Raw genomic sequence first — 12,500 nt, 5'->3', positions numbered from 1 at the left:
AAATTTATTTGATGAAATGGGGAGTGGTGTCCTGATTGACTTGAATATTCTGCTGCCAGTGAGAAAGCTACAGATGGCAGAAGTGAAGCATTTTGATTTTTTCTTTTACATTGACAGTTTCCCCCCCCCAAAAAAAAATGATAGGAGTAATTTTCTAAAGTAGTTACCTTTTCAGATATTATTGTATAGTTGAAATAAATCATGGATATTGGACTTCATTTTCAACATTAGTGAGGCTAAGAAAGAAGGATGTTTGTAATAACTGTGGTATTTAAGTTTAGTTTATATTTTTTAGCAACAAGAATATTTTCTCTGTGTTTAAGATATTTTGAGCAATTAACACACTAACATATCAAATAATAAATAGGTCAGGTAAAATTACAGGTAAAGACAGATGGAAAGATGCACAAAGAAATAAAAAAAAAATTTGGGGGGTCCAAAAGACAGGAACTGAAAACTGAATTGTAACTACAGTTTCAGAAGAGAACAATGACGGAATCATTGAATAAATAGAGAGAAAATAATGATTAGTTTGCAAGTGAAAGTGACACAAAATATATATATTTAGTATCCTAATACATTGTATAAAATCTACACATTGACAAATATTTACAAAAAAAGGTGGTGTAATAATGCACATAGGTTTAAATTTTGCGGTCAACATTTACGCCTAAACACCTACACCTATCTCTGATTACTGTATTTAATAATTTTGAAAGTAGACAAAATAAAAAGTGTCCCATAACCTATATACTGCCAATGGTGCATTTATAGGCTAGGTCTATGATCACCTCACATATTGATCATGTTTTTAACTTGTTGGAGCTGAAGAGTATGTATATGTGCACAATCTACTACATTTTCTTTCTTTATATTTTTTTATTATTTTTTAAAAATTAATTTATCTTTATTTGAGATATGGATGGCTCCACTAGCACTTAGTCACCAAGAAGTTTTTTTCTTTTTTTCTTTTTTTTTGTGACTATTCCTGTTAACATTATGACAATAATAATCATTATGACAATGTTAAGGTGGTGATGATGATAATAGAAATAAAACTTTTCCAAAAATTTTAGTTATTTGGTAAGCAGGTTTGGTCAGGGAAGCCTTATAATTGACTTATTGGTGACCAAGTATTTGTGGTACAATGTATTTGCAAAATCGGAAAAGAAATACAACAGGCCCATAATGAACAGGGCAAGTGCCAGGCGTTAGTGGGTTCATGGGGTATTAGTTCTTTCTAGTGCTGAAATCAATTCTATGGCTATATACAATATTTTTGAATAAATAAACTGGTATAAGGAGAAGAAAAGACAAATTGAAACTTGGCTGGTAGTGGCAGCTGATCAGGGGCTCATTGAAGCAGACTGGTAGTAGGTTAAATATAGGTAAAGAGATTGCAATTTTTTTTTTTTAAAGAGAGATTTTTGATTAGGTAAGCAAACATTTCTGCCTCTGATGTGAAAGGAAAAGAAATAACTGTTGTTATTACCGTTAATAATTTTTGTATATTACTTATGATATTGATATTGATATTGATATTGATCCTCTATCATATCGAGGATTATCTATTGACAAACAGAGTGAATGAGTGAGAATGAGAGTGTGTGAAAGTCAGGGAATGGGTGAGTCAGCTTGTGAGTGTTGAGGGAGTCATTGAGTGTGTGAGATGTAATATTGATATAAATCATTGTTTTATCAAGTGAAAATAGGTAAACTGTAGTTGAATTTGCACATGTCACTTAGGTCAGGTTTAGTTAAACCCTGTTACACTTATTTATGTTAGTACCCATAGGCCCACTGTATATATTTATCTGCTACCTGCTTTGTTGATAACAATTCATAAATGTAAGATCAGATTTCATGTTAGAATAACTGTAGAAACTACTCCCAGAAATAGTACTTAACAGCAAGCCAGTGCATTGAAAGTGTTCTTCAAAGGAAATTTTGGCAAAGTATTGAAATCCTCCACATCCCAGTGACATACCATCTGTGAACCATATTCATTGTGACAAATGTGGAAAAGGTATGAATGAGAATGAATATCTTTGCAATTGTGAATATATTCATACACATTCATACCTTTCTACATACCATCTGTCTTGGCATACCATCTGTCTTGGCATACCATCTGTCTTGGCATACCACTGTCAGCATCAGTGGAACGGTTAAAGCTAGTAAGTTCTTAAAGGAAGTGTTAAAGTTGCAAAATTTTTAAAGGAAAGTGTTGCCTAGTTTTTGATAGAAGTGCAGCTGCCTAGTTTTTTTTTTTTTTTATGGAAGTGAAGGTTCCTAGTATTTATGGAAGTTAAGGTTCCTATTTTTTATGGAAGTGAAGGTGCCTATCTTTTTATGGAAGTGAAGGTGCCTAGTTTTTATGGAAGTAAAGCTGCCTATGTTTTTATGGAAGTGAAGGTGCCTATCTTTTTATGGAAGTGAAGGTGCCTATCTTTTTATGGAAGTGAAGGTGCCTATGTTTTTATGGAAGTGAAGGTGCCTAGGTTTTTATGGAAGTGAAGCTGCCTATCTTTTTATGGAAGTGAAGGTGCCTATCTTTTTATGGAAGTGAAGGTGCCTATCTTTTTATGGAAGTGAAGGTGCCTATCTTTTTATGGAAGTGAAGGTGCCTATCTTTTTATGGAAGTGAAGGTGCCTATCTTTTTATGGAAGTGAAGGTGCCTATCTTTTTATGGAAGTGAAGGTGCCTATCTTTTTATGGAAGTGAAGGTGCCTATCTTTTTATGGAAGTGAAGGTGCCTATCTTTTTATGGAAGTGAAGGTGCCTATCTTTTTATGGAAGTGAAGGTGCCTATCTTTTTATGGAAGTGAAGGTGCCTATCTTTTTATGGAAGTGAAGGTGCCTATCTTTTTATGGAAGTGAAGGTGCCTATCTTTTTATGGAAGTGAAGGTGCCTATCTTTTTATGGAAGTGAAGGTGCCTATCTTTTTATGGAAGTGAAGGTGCCTATCTTTTTATGGAAGTGAAGGTGCCTATCTTTTTATGGAAGTGAAGGTGCCTATCTTTTTATGGAAGTGAAGGTGCCTATCTTTTTATGGAAGTGAAGGTGCCTATCTTTTTATGGAAGTGAAGGTGCCTATCTTTTTATGGAAGTGAAGGTGCCTATCTTTTTATGGAAGTGAAGGTGCCTATCTTTTTATGGAAGTGAAGGTGCCTATCTTTTTATGGAAGTGAAGGTGCCTATCTTTTTATGGAAGTGAAGGTGCCTATCTTTTTATGGAAGTGAAGGTGCCTATCTTTTTATGGAAGTGAAGGTGCCTATCTTTTTATGGAAGTGAAGGTGCCTATCTTTTTATGGAAGTGAAGGTGCCTATCTTTTTATGGAAGTGAAGGTGCCTATCTTTTTATGGAAGTGAAGGTGCCTATCTTTTTATGGAAGTGAAGGTGCCTATCTTTTTATGGAAGTGAAGGTGCCTATCTTTTTATGGAAGTGAAGGTGCCTATCTTTTTATGGAAGTGAAGGTGCCTATCTTTTTATGGAAGTGAAGGTGCCTATCTTTTTATGGAAGTGAAGGTGCCTATCTTTTTATGGAAGTGAAGGTGCCTATCTTTTTATGGAAGTGAAGGTGCCTATCTTTTTATGGAAGTGAAGGTGCCTATCTTTTTATGGAAGTGAAGGTGCCTATCTTTTTATGGAAGTGAAGGTGCCTATCTTTTTATGGAAGTGAAGGTGCCTATCTTTTTATGGAAGTGAAGGTGCCTATCTTTTTATGGAAGTGAAGGTGCCTATCTTTTTATGGAAGTGAAGGTGCCTATCTTTTTATGGAAGTGAAGGTGCCTATCTTTTTATGGAAGTGAAGGTGCCTATCTTTTTATGGAAGTGAAGGTGCCTATCTTTTTATGGAAGTGAAGGTGCCTATCTTTTTATGGAAGTGAAGGTGCCTATCTTTTTATGGAAGTGAAGGTGCCTATCTTTTTATGGAAGTGAAGGTGCCTATCTTTTTATGGAAGTGAAGGTGCCTATCTTTTTATGGAAGTGAAGGTGCCTATCTTTTTATGGAAGTGAAGGTGCCTATCTTTTTATGGAAGTGAAGGTGCCTATCTTTTTATGGAAGTGAAGGTGCCTATCTTTTTATGGAAGTGAAGGTGCCTATCTTTTTATGGAAGTGAAGGTGCCTATCTTTTTATGGAAGTGAAGGTGCCTATCTTTTTATGGAAGTGAAGGTGCCTATCTTTTTATGGAAGTGAAGGTGCCTATCTTTTTATGGAAGTGAAGGTGCCTATCTTTTTATGGAAGTGAAGGTGCCTATCTTTTTATGGAAGTGAAGGTGCCTATCTTTTTATGGAAGTGAAGGTGCCTATCTTTTTATGGAAGTGAAGGTGCCTATCTTTTTATGGAAGTGAAGGTGCCTATCTTTTTATGGAAGTGAAGGTGCCTATCTTTTTATGGAAGTGAAGGTGCCTATCTTTTTATGGAAGTGAAGGTGCCTATCTTTTTATGGAAGTGAAGGTGCCTATCTTTTTATGGAAGTGAAGGTGCCTATCTTTTTATGGAAGTGAAGGTGCCTATCTTTTTATGGAAGTGAAGGTGCCTATCTTTTTATGGAAGTGAAGGTGCCTATCTTTTTATGGAAGTGAAGGTGCCTATCTTTTTATGGAAGTGAAGGTGCCTATCTTTTTATGGAAGTGAAGGTGCCTATCTTTTTATGGAAGTGAAGGTGCCTATCTTTTTATGGAAGTGAAGGTGCCTATCTTTTTATGGAAGTGAAGGTGCCTATCTTTTTATGGAAGTGAAGGTGCCTATCTTTTTATGGAAGTGAAGGTGCCTATCTTTTTATGGAAGTGAAGGTGCCTATCTTTTTATGGAAGTGAAGGTGCCTATCTTTTTATGGAAGTGAAGGTGCCTATCTTTTTATGGAAGTGAAGGTGCCTATCTTTTTATGGAAGTGAAGGTGCCTATCTTTTTATGGAAGTGAAGGTGCCTATCTTTTTATGGAAGTGAAGGTGCCTATCTTTTTATGGAAGTGAAGGTGCCTATCTTTTTATGGAAGTGAAGGTGCCTATCTTTTTATGGAAGTGAAGGTGCCTATCTTTTTATGGAAGTGAAGGTGCCTATCTTTTTATGGAAGTGAAGGTGCCTATCTTTTTATGGAAGTGAAGGTGCCTATCTTTTTATGGAAGTGAAGGTGCCTATCTTTTTATGGAAGTGAAGGTGCCTATCTTTTTATGGAAGTGAAGGTGCCTATCTTTTTATGGAAGTGAAGGTGCCTATCTTTTTATGGAAGTGAAGGTGCCTATCTTTTTATGGAAGTGAAGGTGCCTATCTTTTTATGGAAGTGAAGGTGCCTATCTTTTTATGGAAGTGAAGGTGCCTATCTTTTTATGGAAGTGAAGGTGCCTATCTTTTTATGGAAGTGAAGGTGCCTATCTTTTTATGGAAGTGAAGGTGCCTATCTTTTTATGGAAGTGAAGGTGCCTATCTTTTTATGGAAGTGAAGGTGCCTATCTTTTTATGGAAGTGAAGGTGCCTATCTTTTTATGGAAGTGAAGGTGCCTATCTTTTTATGGAAGTGAAGGTGCCTATCTTTTTATGGAAGTGAAGGTGCCTATCTTTTTATGGAAGTGAAGGTGCCTATCTTTTTATGGAAGTGAAGGTGCCTATCTTTTTATGGAAGTGAAGGTGCCTATCTTTTTATGGAAGTGAAGGTGCCTATCTTTTTATGGAAGTGAAGGTGCCTATCTTTTTATGGAAGTGAAGGTGCCTATCTTTTTATGGAAGTGAAGGTGCCTATCTTTTTATGGAAGTGAAGGTGCCTATCTTTTTATGGAAGTGAAGGTGCCTATCTTTTTATGGAAGTGAAGGTGCCTATCTTTTTATGGAAGTGAAGGTGCCTATCTTTTTATGGAAGTGAAGGTGCCTATCTTTTTACACTTATGGCTTCTGTTGCTTAAGTACATGAGCACTGCGGGGTCATGCTTCTACAGTTACTCCTCCTCCAGAGAGTGAGCTAAGTGAACGAGTGATAAACCGGGACGTGTCACTCCATGTATTGGGTCACTCCGAGAGGTCACCAGTACAGTAGATGGTATATGTTGCATCTACTATTTTGGTCTGGTGTCTTATCTCTTTAGGGAGTGACTGTGTGGGTGTGAGTGCCCACAGGTATGGCTGGGTGTTGGAAGGTGAAGTTGGAGATCTATGGGGGAGCTGGCAGGCTCCCCAGTCTACTAAAGGACTGGGCAGTCCTTGAGTGCTGCTGCTGTGGTCTGGCTTTGCTGGAAGATTGGGAAATGCTGCTCTTGCTTACGGCTTCTGCTGCTTAAGTACACGAGCGCTGTGTAATCGTGCAGGGAACAAGGGGATCCCGCTGTCCAATGAGCGCGGACATGGCGGCGGACCTGCTGAGTGCCCAACCTGGGAAAGTATGCTGAACTTCAGGTTGCGGGGTTGTGCCACATGATGTGATGGTTTGCTGTGTCATAGGAAAATTAGATGTCACATGACATGAACAGGTTTAGTGTAAAGTACAAATTATGTATAACAACAATAACAACACCAATAGCAGCAATAACACCAAGAATAAATTATTTTTATATATGGCAGTAAAACAAAAACTTTTTCAACAGTAAGCAATAAAGAAATATGTGCTAATGTTTAAGTAACAAGTGGTTTGTACAGGCAATGTATTCTATTAGTGCTCTACACTTATGATACTTATCAACTAGCATCTGACATTACCATCTACCTACCCATGTAAACTTTTTAACCCGTTGCCTCTGAATGACGTGTAGTCATGTCATGTCTGACAAGGTTGTGGCCCCAAGTTACATGTAGTTCCCATCTCTGGGCAATGTGCTATTCCTGACAAGGCTGACTTGGTTGTGGTTACAGAAGATGGGTCATTCAAGTCATCTTACTGTGATGCATGCAGTACATTTTATGCTGTTCTTTATAAGGATACCCTCATGCCAACTCATCATATACCCTGGGGCATTGCCTGAAGGATAAAGGGGTGTGTAATGCTGTGATTAGCTATTGTTTATTTAACATTTTGATAATTTACTATTCCTGAATGATGTCACACACCGAAAATTGCACTCTCTAGCTTCTGTGAATCTGTAAGTGGCCTTCACTCTAGTTTACAAAAGGGACGTACTGAAGGTGTGGAAGTAGTAGTCTTGTTTATAACCGAGTGCAGTCCTATTTTGTAAGAATAATACTTGTGAAAGTGAAAGAAAATCTCATTTTATTCCTCAATAAAACCATATTCCACCTTTTACACAATGTGATGCGCTTATTCTGGCCAGAGCAGAGGCCAAGCGCACTCCAAAATCTTCAAGAGGCAATGGGTTAAAAAGATAACCTGGCATTTTTTTTATTCTATATTGATAACGTTCAGTCTTGCCCATAGTGGCAAGGGAGCCAGTGGCAAACCTAATAAGTGGAGAAGGGAAATGGTTAAAAGACAAGTTGTAGTTAGGCTTTGTTGAAAGAAGATATGCAGAAAGAGAGAAGAGAGGGTCAGGTTTGAACTTGGACATGAATGAATTTGAAAACATTGGGGCTGCAGCTACTTTGTGTCATGGCTGAAATGAGTGAGTGAGTAGGTGAATGTGTGAGTGGGTGAATGTGTGAGTGGGTGAATGTGTGAGTGGGTGAATGTGTGAGTGGGTGAATGTGTGAGTGGGTGAATGTGTGAGTGGGTGAATGTGTGAGTGGGTGAATGTGTGAGTGGGTGAATGTGTGAGTGGGTGAATGTGTGAGTGGGTGAATGTGTGAATGTGTGAGTGTGTGAGTGTGTGAATGTTTGAGTGAGTGAGAGTTGTGTGTGTGTGTGTGTGTGTGTGTGTGTGTGTGTGTGTGTGTGTGTGTATGTGTGTGTGTGTGTGTGTGTGTGTGTGTGTGTGTGTGTGTGTGTGTGTGTGTGAGAGAGAGAGAGAGAGAGAGAGAGAGAGAGAGAGAGAGAGAGAGAGAGAGAGAGAGAGAGAGAGTGTAAGTGAGTGAGTGAGAGTGAGTGAGTGAGTGAGTGAGTGAGTGAGTGAGTGAGTGAGTGAGTGAGTGAGTGAGTGAGTGAGTGAGTGAGTGAGTGAGTGAGTGAGTGGAGTGAGTGGGTGAATGTTCGTGCCTGTGTACATGAGTATGTTGTCTGCCTGTACAGTACATTATATTATTTGCTATTTTTGGTTGTTAAATATTCTGCTTATGGAAAAAATTTGCACTTTGTTTGCAGAATGTGGCAAGAAAGAATTTTTTTTTCTTTTTTTTTTCAAGTATTGGGATGGTTTAGGTGGATAGTATAGATAATTTTGGCAATAACTGATTTAGTGTTATCGGATATTTGGATGTTTATTTGATCAGAATTCTAGTTTTTGAGTAAGTAGTGAAGTATTGCAGCTTGTCAGTCCTTAAGTATATATAGAAAATGTTGAAAGTATATTGGTTGTATGATCTGAGAAAGTAGGTTAACTTATACCCAAGTGGAACAGTGAAGAACTGAAGCTGATGAATAATTTTTACGGTCAAATCTACAGCTCCTCAGGATGCTCCTCTGCATCCTGATGGTGTTGGATATAGAGTCCTATTGAGGGTTTAAGGTGTAAGAAAGAAATGCAGTAAAGTTTCATGACAGGTTGTCCAAAAGGGTTTGCAGTGCAGTTGACTTGATAGATTTGATACCCCTACACTAGTTATCCCAGGGATATATAGGTTTCATATACTCCTCGATGAGAACCATGAATCTACATTCACACAATACACGTTTAAAGAGAAGTTAGTAAAAGATGTGCTGAATATAATTGTTAGTTGGAGGAGAATAATTAATGTTGACAAGAATATGGTAAACATTGCTTGTAGGAGTATTACATATAAATTATATTATGTATGGCAATGTCAAGGCAGATAGCACCAGAAGAAGAGGAACAGGGTGAAGTAGGAGACAGAAGCACAGTTTGTGGTGTCGTAGATTATTTTAGTTTATTCTAAAAGACCAGCACATTTTTGATATTCGTATAGGCTGTTTTGCATGTTACTAATTTTTGAAATGGGGTAGTAGGTGGAGGTGGAGGGGAAGAGCTTCGTGAATCAATGTAACATTTGAAGATTGTTTTTATCCTTTTGCAGGAACAGGTAATACAGAGTATTGATGTTATAGTGTCAGTGGCAAGTCCTTATTCCCATTCAGTGTCTGTCTCCCCCAGTTTATTTTTAATGATAGGAAAGTGTTGGTAGATTGCTTCCTTCTCCCTTGTATGTGTAATGAAAAGTGATTCAAGCCCAATAAAATGGGACGTAGTTTGTGTCCACCTTTTCCTAAAGTGTCATTAATGTTCCAAAGCAAGTAGTAATCTGGTAGTTCCCCCCTCTTTCACTGCAGCCTTTTCACCCATGTTGAGAAAGACTAGTAAGCGCGATATCTCCACAGGTGGGACTGGGCAGCATGAGTGAGAGGAAAGGTGGACAAGATGCCACCAAGAAGAGGCACCGATGCCCCTACTGTGTCTACTCCACTGCTAGGAAAGATCATTTGAAAAAGCACATAAGAGTGCACACCGGGGAAAAGCCCTTTGCCTGCGCGCACTGTCCCTACCGCTCCTCACAGAAATATAACCTTAAGAGTCATGAGTTCACCCATAAGCTGTAATGTGTAGCAGAAATTTAGGATAGAATATGCAGTGCCATCAGCCAGCTGCCTGTGTGAAAGGTTGTACGGTTTGTCCTGGTCTGTTACTGTTTATTTTCTCATTTTTTTCACATCCTTCAGTATTTGTAAGTTTGATGAAAGGGAATTATTGCCTCATGATTTTGATACAGAATGTGAGTTCTGTTAAAGAATTCTCTAGTTGTTGTTTGTTTATATAGAGGCAGCATCTTTTACAAACATTTTTGTAGTTATTTTATTTATATCATAGCATCCTCATGATAATGTTTCTGAGGATGAACATGATCATAATGACCATCATCATGATGAATATAATTATCACGATGATGACCATCAATATCATGATCATATCATCATTATGAAAATGATCATGAATATCATGTTAATAATAATCATCATCATCATCATCATCATCATCATCATCATCATCATCATCATCATCATCATCATCATCATCATCATCATCATCATCATCATCATCATCATCATCATCATCATCATCTTCCTAGAAGAATGGAACTTTTCAGTTTTACCTGTGCTTACTTTGGCTGTAGCTGTCTAGAGTGGTATTGCCTTGGCTTGGAAGTGTCCATTTCCATCTGGTGCATTCACATGTTATCCCCCCAGGGCTTGTTTGGTCCATTCCCATCTTGTTCTCCCGGTCCAGTATGGTCCCATCCTGTCATGCCCTCATAGATATGGTTCCTTTCCATTCTGCCCTCTCTATTATAGTCCCCTCTCGTCTTGTCCAGTCTCACGTAAATTCCCTTCTGGCTTGCCTTTTCTGATGTGGTCCTGTCCTCTCGAACCCTCCTCGTAGGATTTAGTTCTACCCTGTCCTTCAGTCTGATAAGTATCTGTTGTATCTTGGATGTGTACTATTCTGAGTTGCATTAATCCGTCCTAAGCCTTCTCACAGGCAAAAGAGGATCTAACCTGCTTTAATAAATCTTCCATACTATTCATAATGAACTAAAACTTCTTAATATTTTGTACAGTGTCTCTCATGATTTATATCAGATAGTTGTAGAGGTGGAGGAGTATGATTCTGTGTTGGAAATTGTGTATGTAGGTGTGCATTTTGCAGATGGCTGATACAATTGACACCTGAGTTGCAATTTAAGAATGTGACACAGCTGCCAGAGAATAAAGGTTGCCATGGTGCAATCATTTATTTTATTTAAATATTTATTTATTTAGTTGGTTAGTTAGTTACAACCCTATTTATAATTCTTATCAAAGGAATACATGACTAAAATGATCTTGCTTTTATCTTTAATGTTCGATAAGTAGTGTGAAGAACTCGTAATTCAAAAATTGATTATAGCACTGCATTGCAACTTCCCTCTCTCCCTCCCCTTTCCTGCTTGACTGTCATCCCTAAAACACTTGCTCTGCTTAATTTATAGGAACCACTTCATACCTGAAGTAATAAAATGCATTTGTGCATGGAAGATTTTCTTAGATCTCATTCTTTTTCTTTTTATGGCTACAAAGATGTGATGTAATGTTTGAGACACCCTGTATAAATCTCTGTAGACTAAGGCTGATCATCATCAGCTCTTTTTAAACCAAACCAAGGCACTTTTTTACACTTCATTTAAACCACTTCAGTGACTATATATGAAGTAGCTTAAATGTTTACCTGTTTAGTTAAGAAAAAAAATTGGTAGACCAGTGATAGTTCAGTATGTAGGCTGATGGGCTTTGAGTAAGAAGGCTGTGTATCATACATTGCACCAGAAAGAGTACAATTACAGAAGTGTCGCATTGTCTGTGCAGGACAGATCTTGTGGTATGTAACTGTTAGGAGGTAGTATACAAAATTCCTTTGCTTGACTGCAGTCATGTAAGAAAAATATTAAGAGAAACTTAAGTACAAGGAATTAAAAAAGGAAGTAATTTGTGTTCACTGGGGCCAAGATAACAATTTAACATATTTAAATATCATAGTAATCATCGTATTTGATTTGGAGGGTAGCTGAGTATGCAAAGAGGCAACCATGATGCCACACCACATTCCCTCTGTTGTTATCTACAAGACATCACAATACATTGGTGATTTTGGTTTTGCACTCATTTGCACTGAGATCACTAGGAGGTTGTTTAGCATTTATATTTATAGGTAATTTTAGTAGACTTTATTGTTGGGAACATATTTGTAAATCATAGCTGTTTTATAATTGGTGTAGATGTTTCTGCCTGTGCTGGAGAATATTTGGTCACAATAAGTGTGAATGATGGTCATGATTGTCACCAAATAGTGGTAAACATAAACACAAAGTTCAATCTCACCCCTTTACTGTATCCCAGTACGTGGGAAGTTGTAGCCAAGTTTTTACCTTGAAGGAAAAGCATTCCCCCCTTCTCTTGCATGTTGTTATGTTTAAAAATAGTAGTTCAGTGTCTTCCTTGGTTAGTGTTGAATACTGTACCTATAGGATGGAACTACTCTTGAGAAAATCAGTTTACTTTTATGCCAGGTAAAATCTGAAAATCTCATTGTTAATTTAGAGTGACATTCCAGGTGGCAGGTTTCTTTGTTTATATATTTGTTTCTTACACAGATGAATATTGCAACTTGCTATGTGATTCATGATTATTGAGCTTCTTTAATCAACTATAAAATAATTGTAAATACGATTGTGAGTGGGAGGGTGGAGAGTTTGAGGAGTGAAAGTGGGTGATTGTGATGGGGGAGGGCATGTGACCATAAGGGTGCATTAGAGTGCAGAAATGCAGTGGGGGAGAGTATAAGTGAAAGAGTGGAGAGTGCATGAGTGTGAGGATGAAAAGTGTGAGTGTAAGGATAAAGAGTGGGGAAGTGTGAGGGGAGAGAGTGTGTGTGAGTGCAAGGGGTGAAAGTGTATGTATATGGTGTG

The 12,500-nt window shown here is 37.8% G+C and overlaps 1 protein-coding gene across 2 annotated transcripts in view; it reads left to right on the top strand.

The window, feature by feature from the left end:
- LOC125041407 (protein tramtrack, beta isoform-like) overlaps positions 1 to 12,494 on the top strand; it is a 31,769-nt gene extending 19,275 nt beyond the window's left edge. For both annotated transcript variants that reach the window (XM_047636350.1, XM_047636351.1), the window contains exon 6: positions 9,382 to 12,494. In XM_047636350.1, coding sequence (XP_047492306.1) covers positions 9,382 to 9,600 — 219 coding nt within the window. In that variant the 3' untranslated portion in view covers positions 9,601 to 12,494. The remainder of the gene's footprint in view (positions 1 to 9,381) is intronic.
- The last annotated feature ends 6 nt before the right edge of the window (positions 12,495 to 12,500 follow it).

The sequence above is a fragment of the Penaeus chinensis genome, chromosome 30, assembly GCF_019202785.1.
Source record: "Penaeus chinensis breed Huanghai No. 1 chromosome 30, ASM1920278v2, whole genome shotgun sequence".
Classification (NCBI taxonomy): domain Eukaryota; kingdom Metazoa; phylum Arthropoda; class Malacostraca; order Decapoda; family Penaeidae; genus Penaeus; species Penaeus chinensis.
The sequence above is the reverse complement of the archived record's forward strand: the minus strand, read 5'-3'. Positions and strand labels throughout refer to the sequence as shown.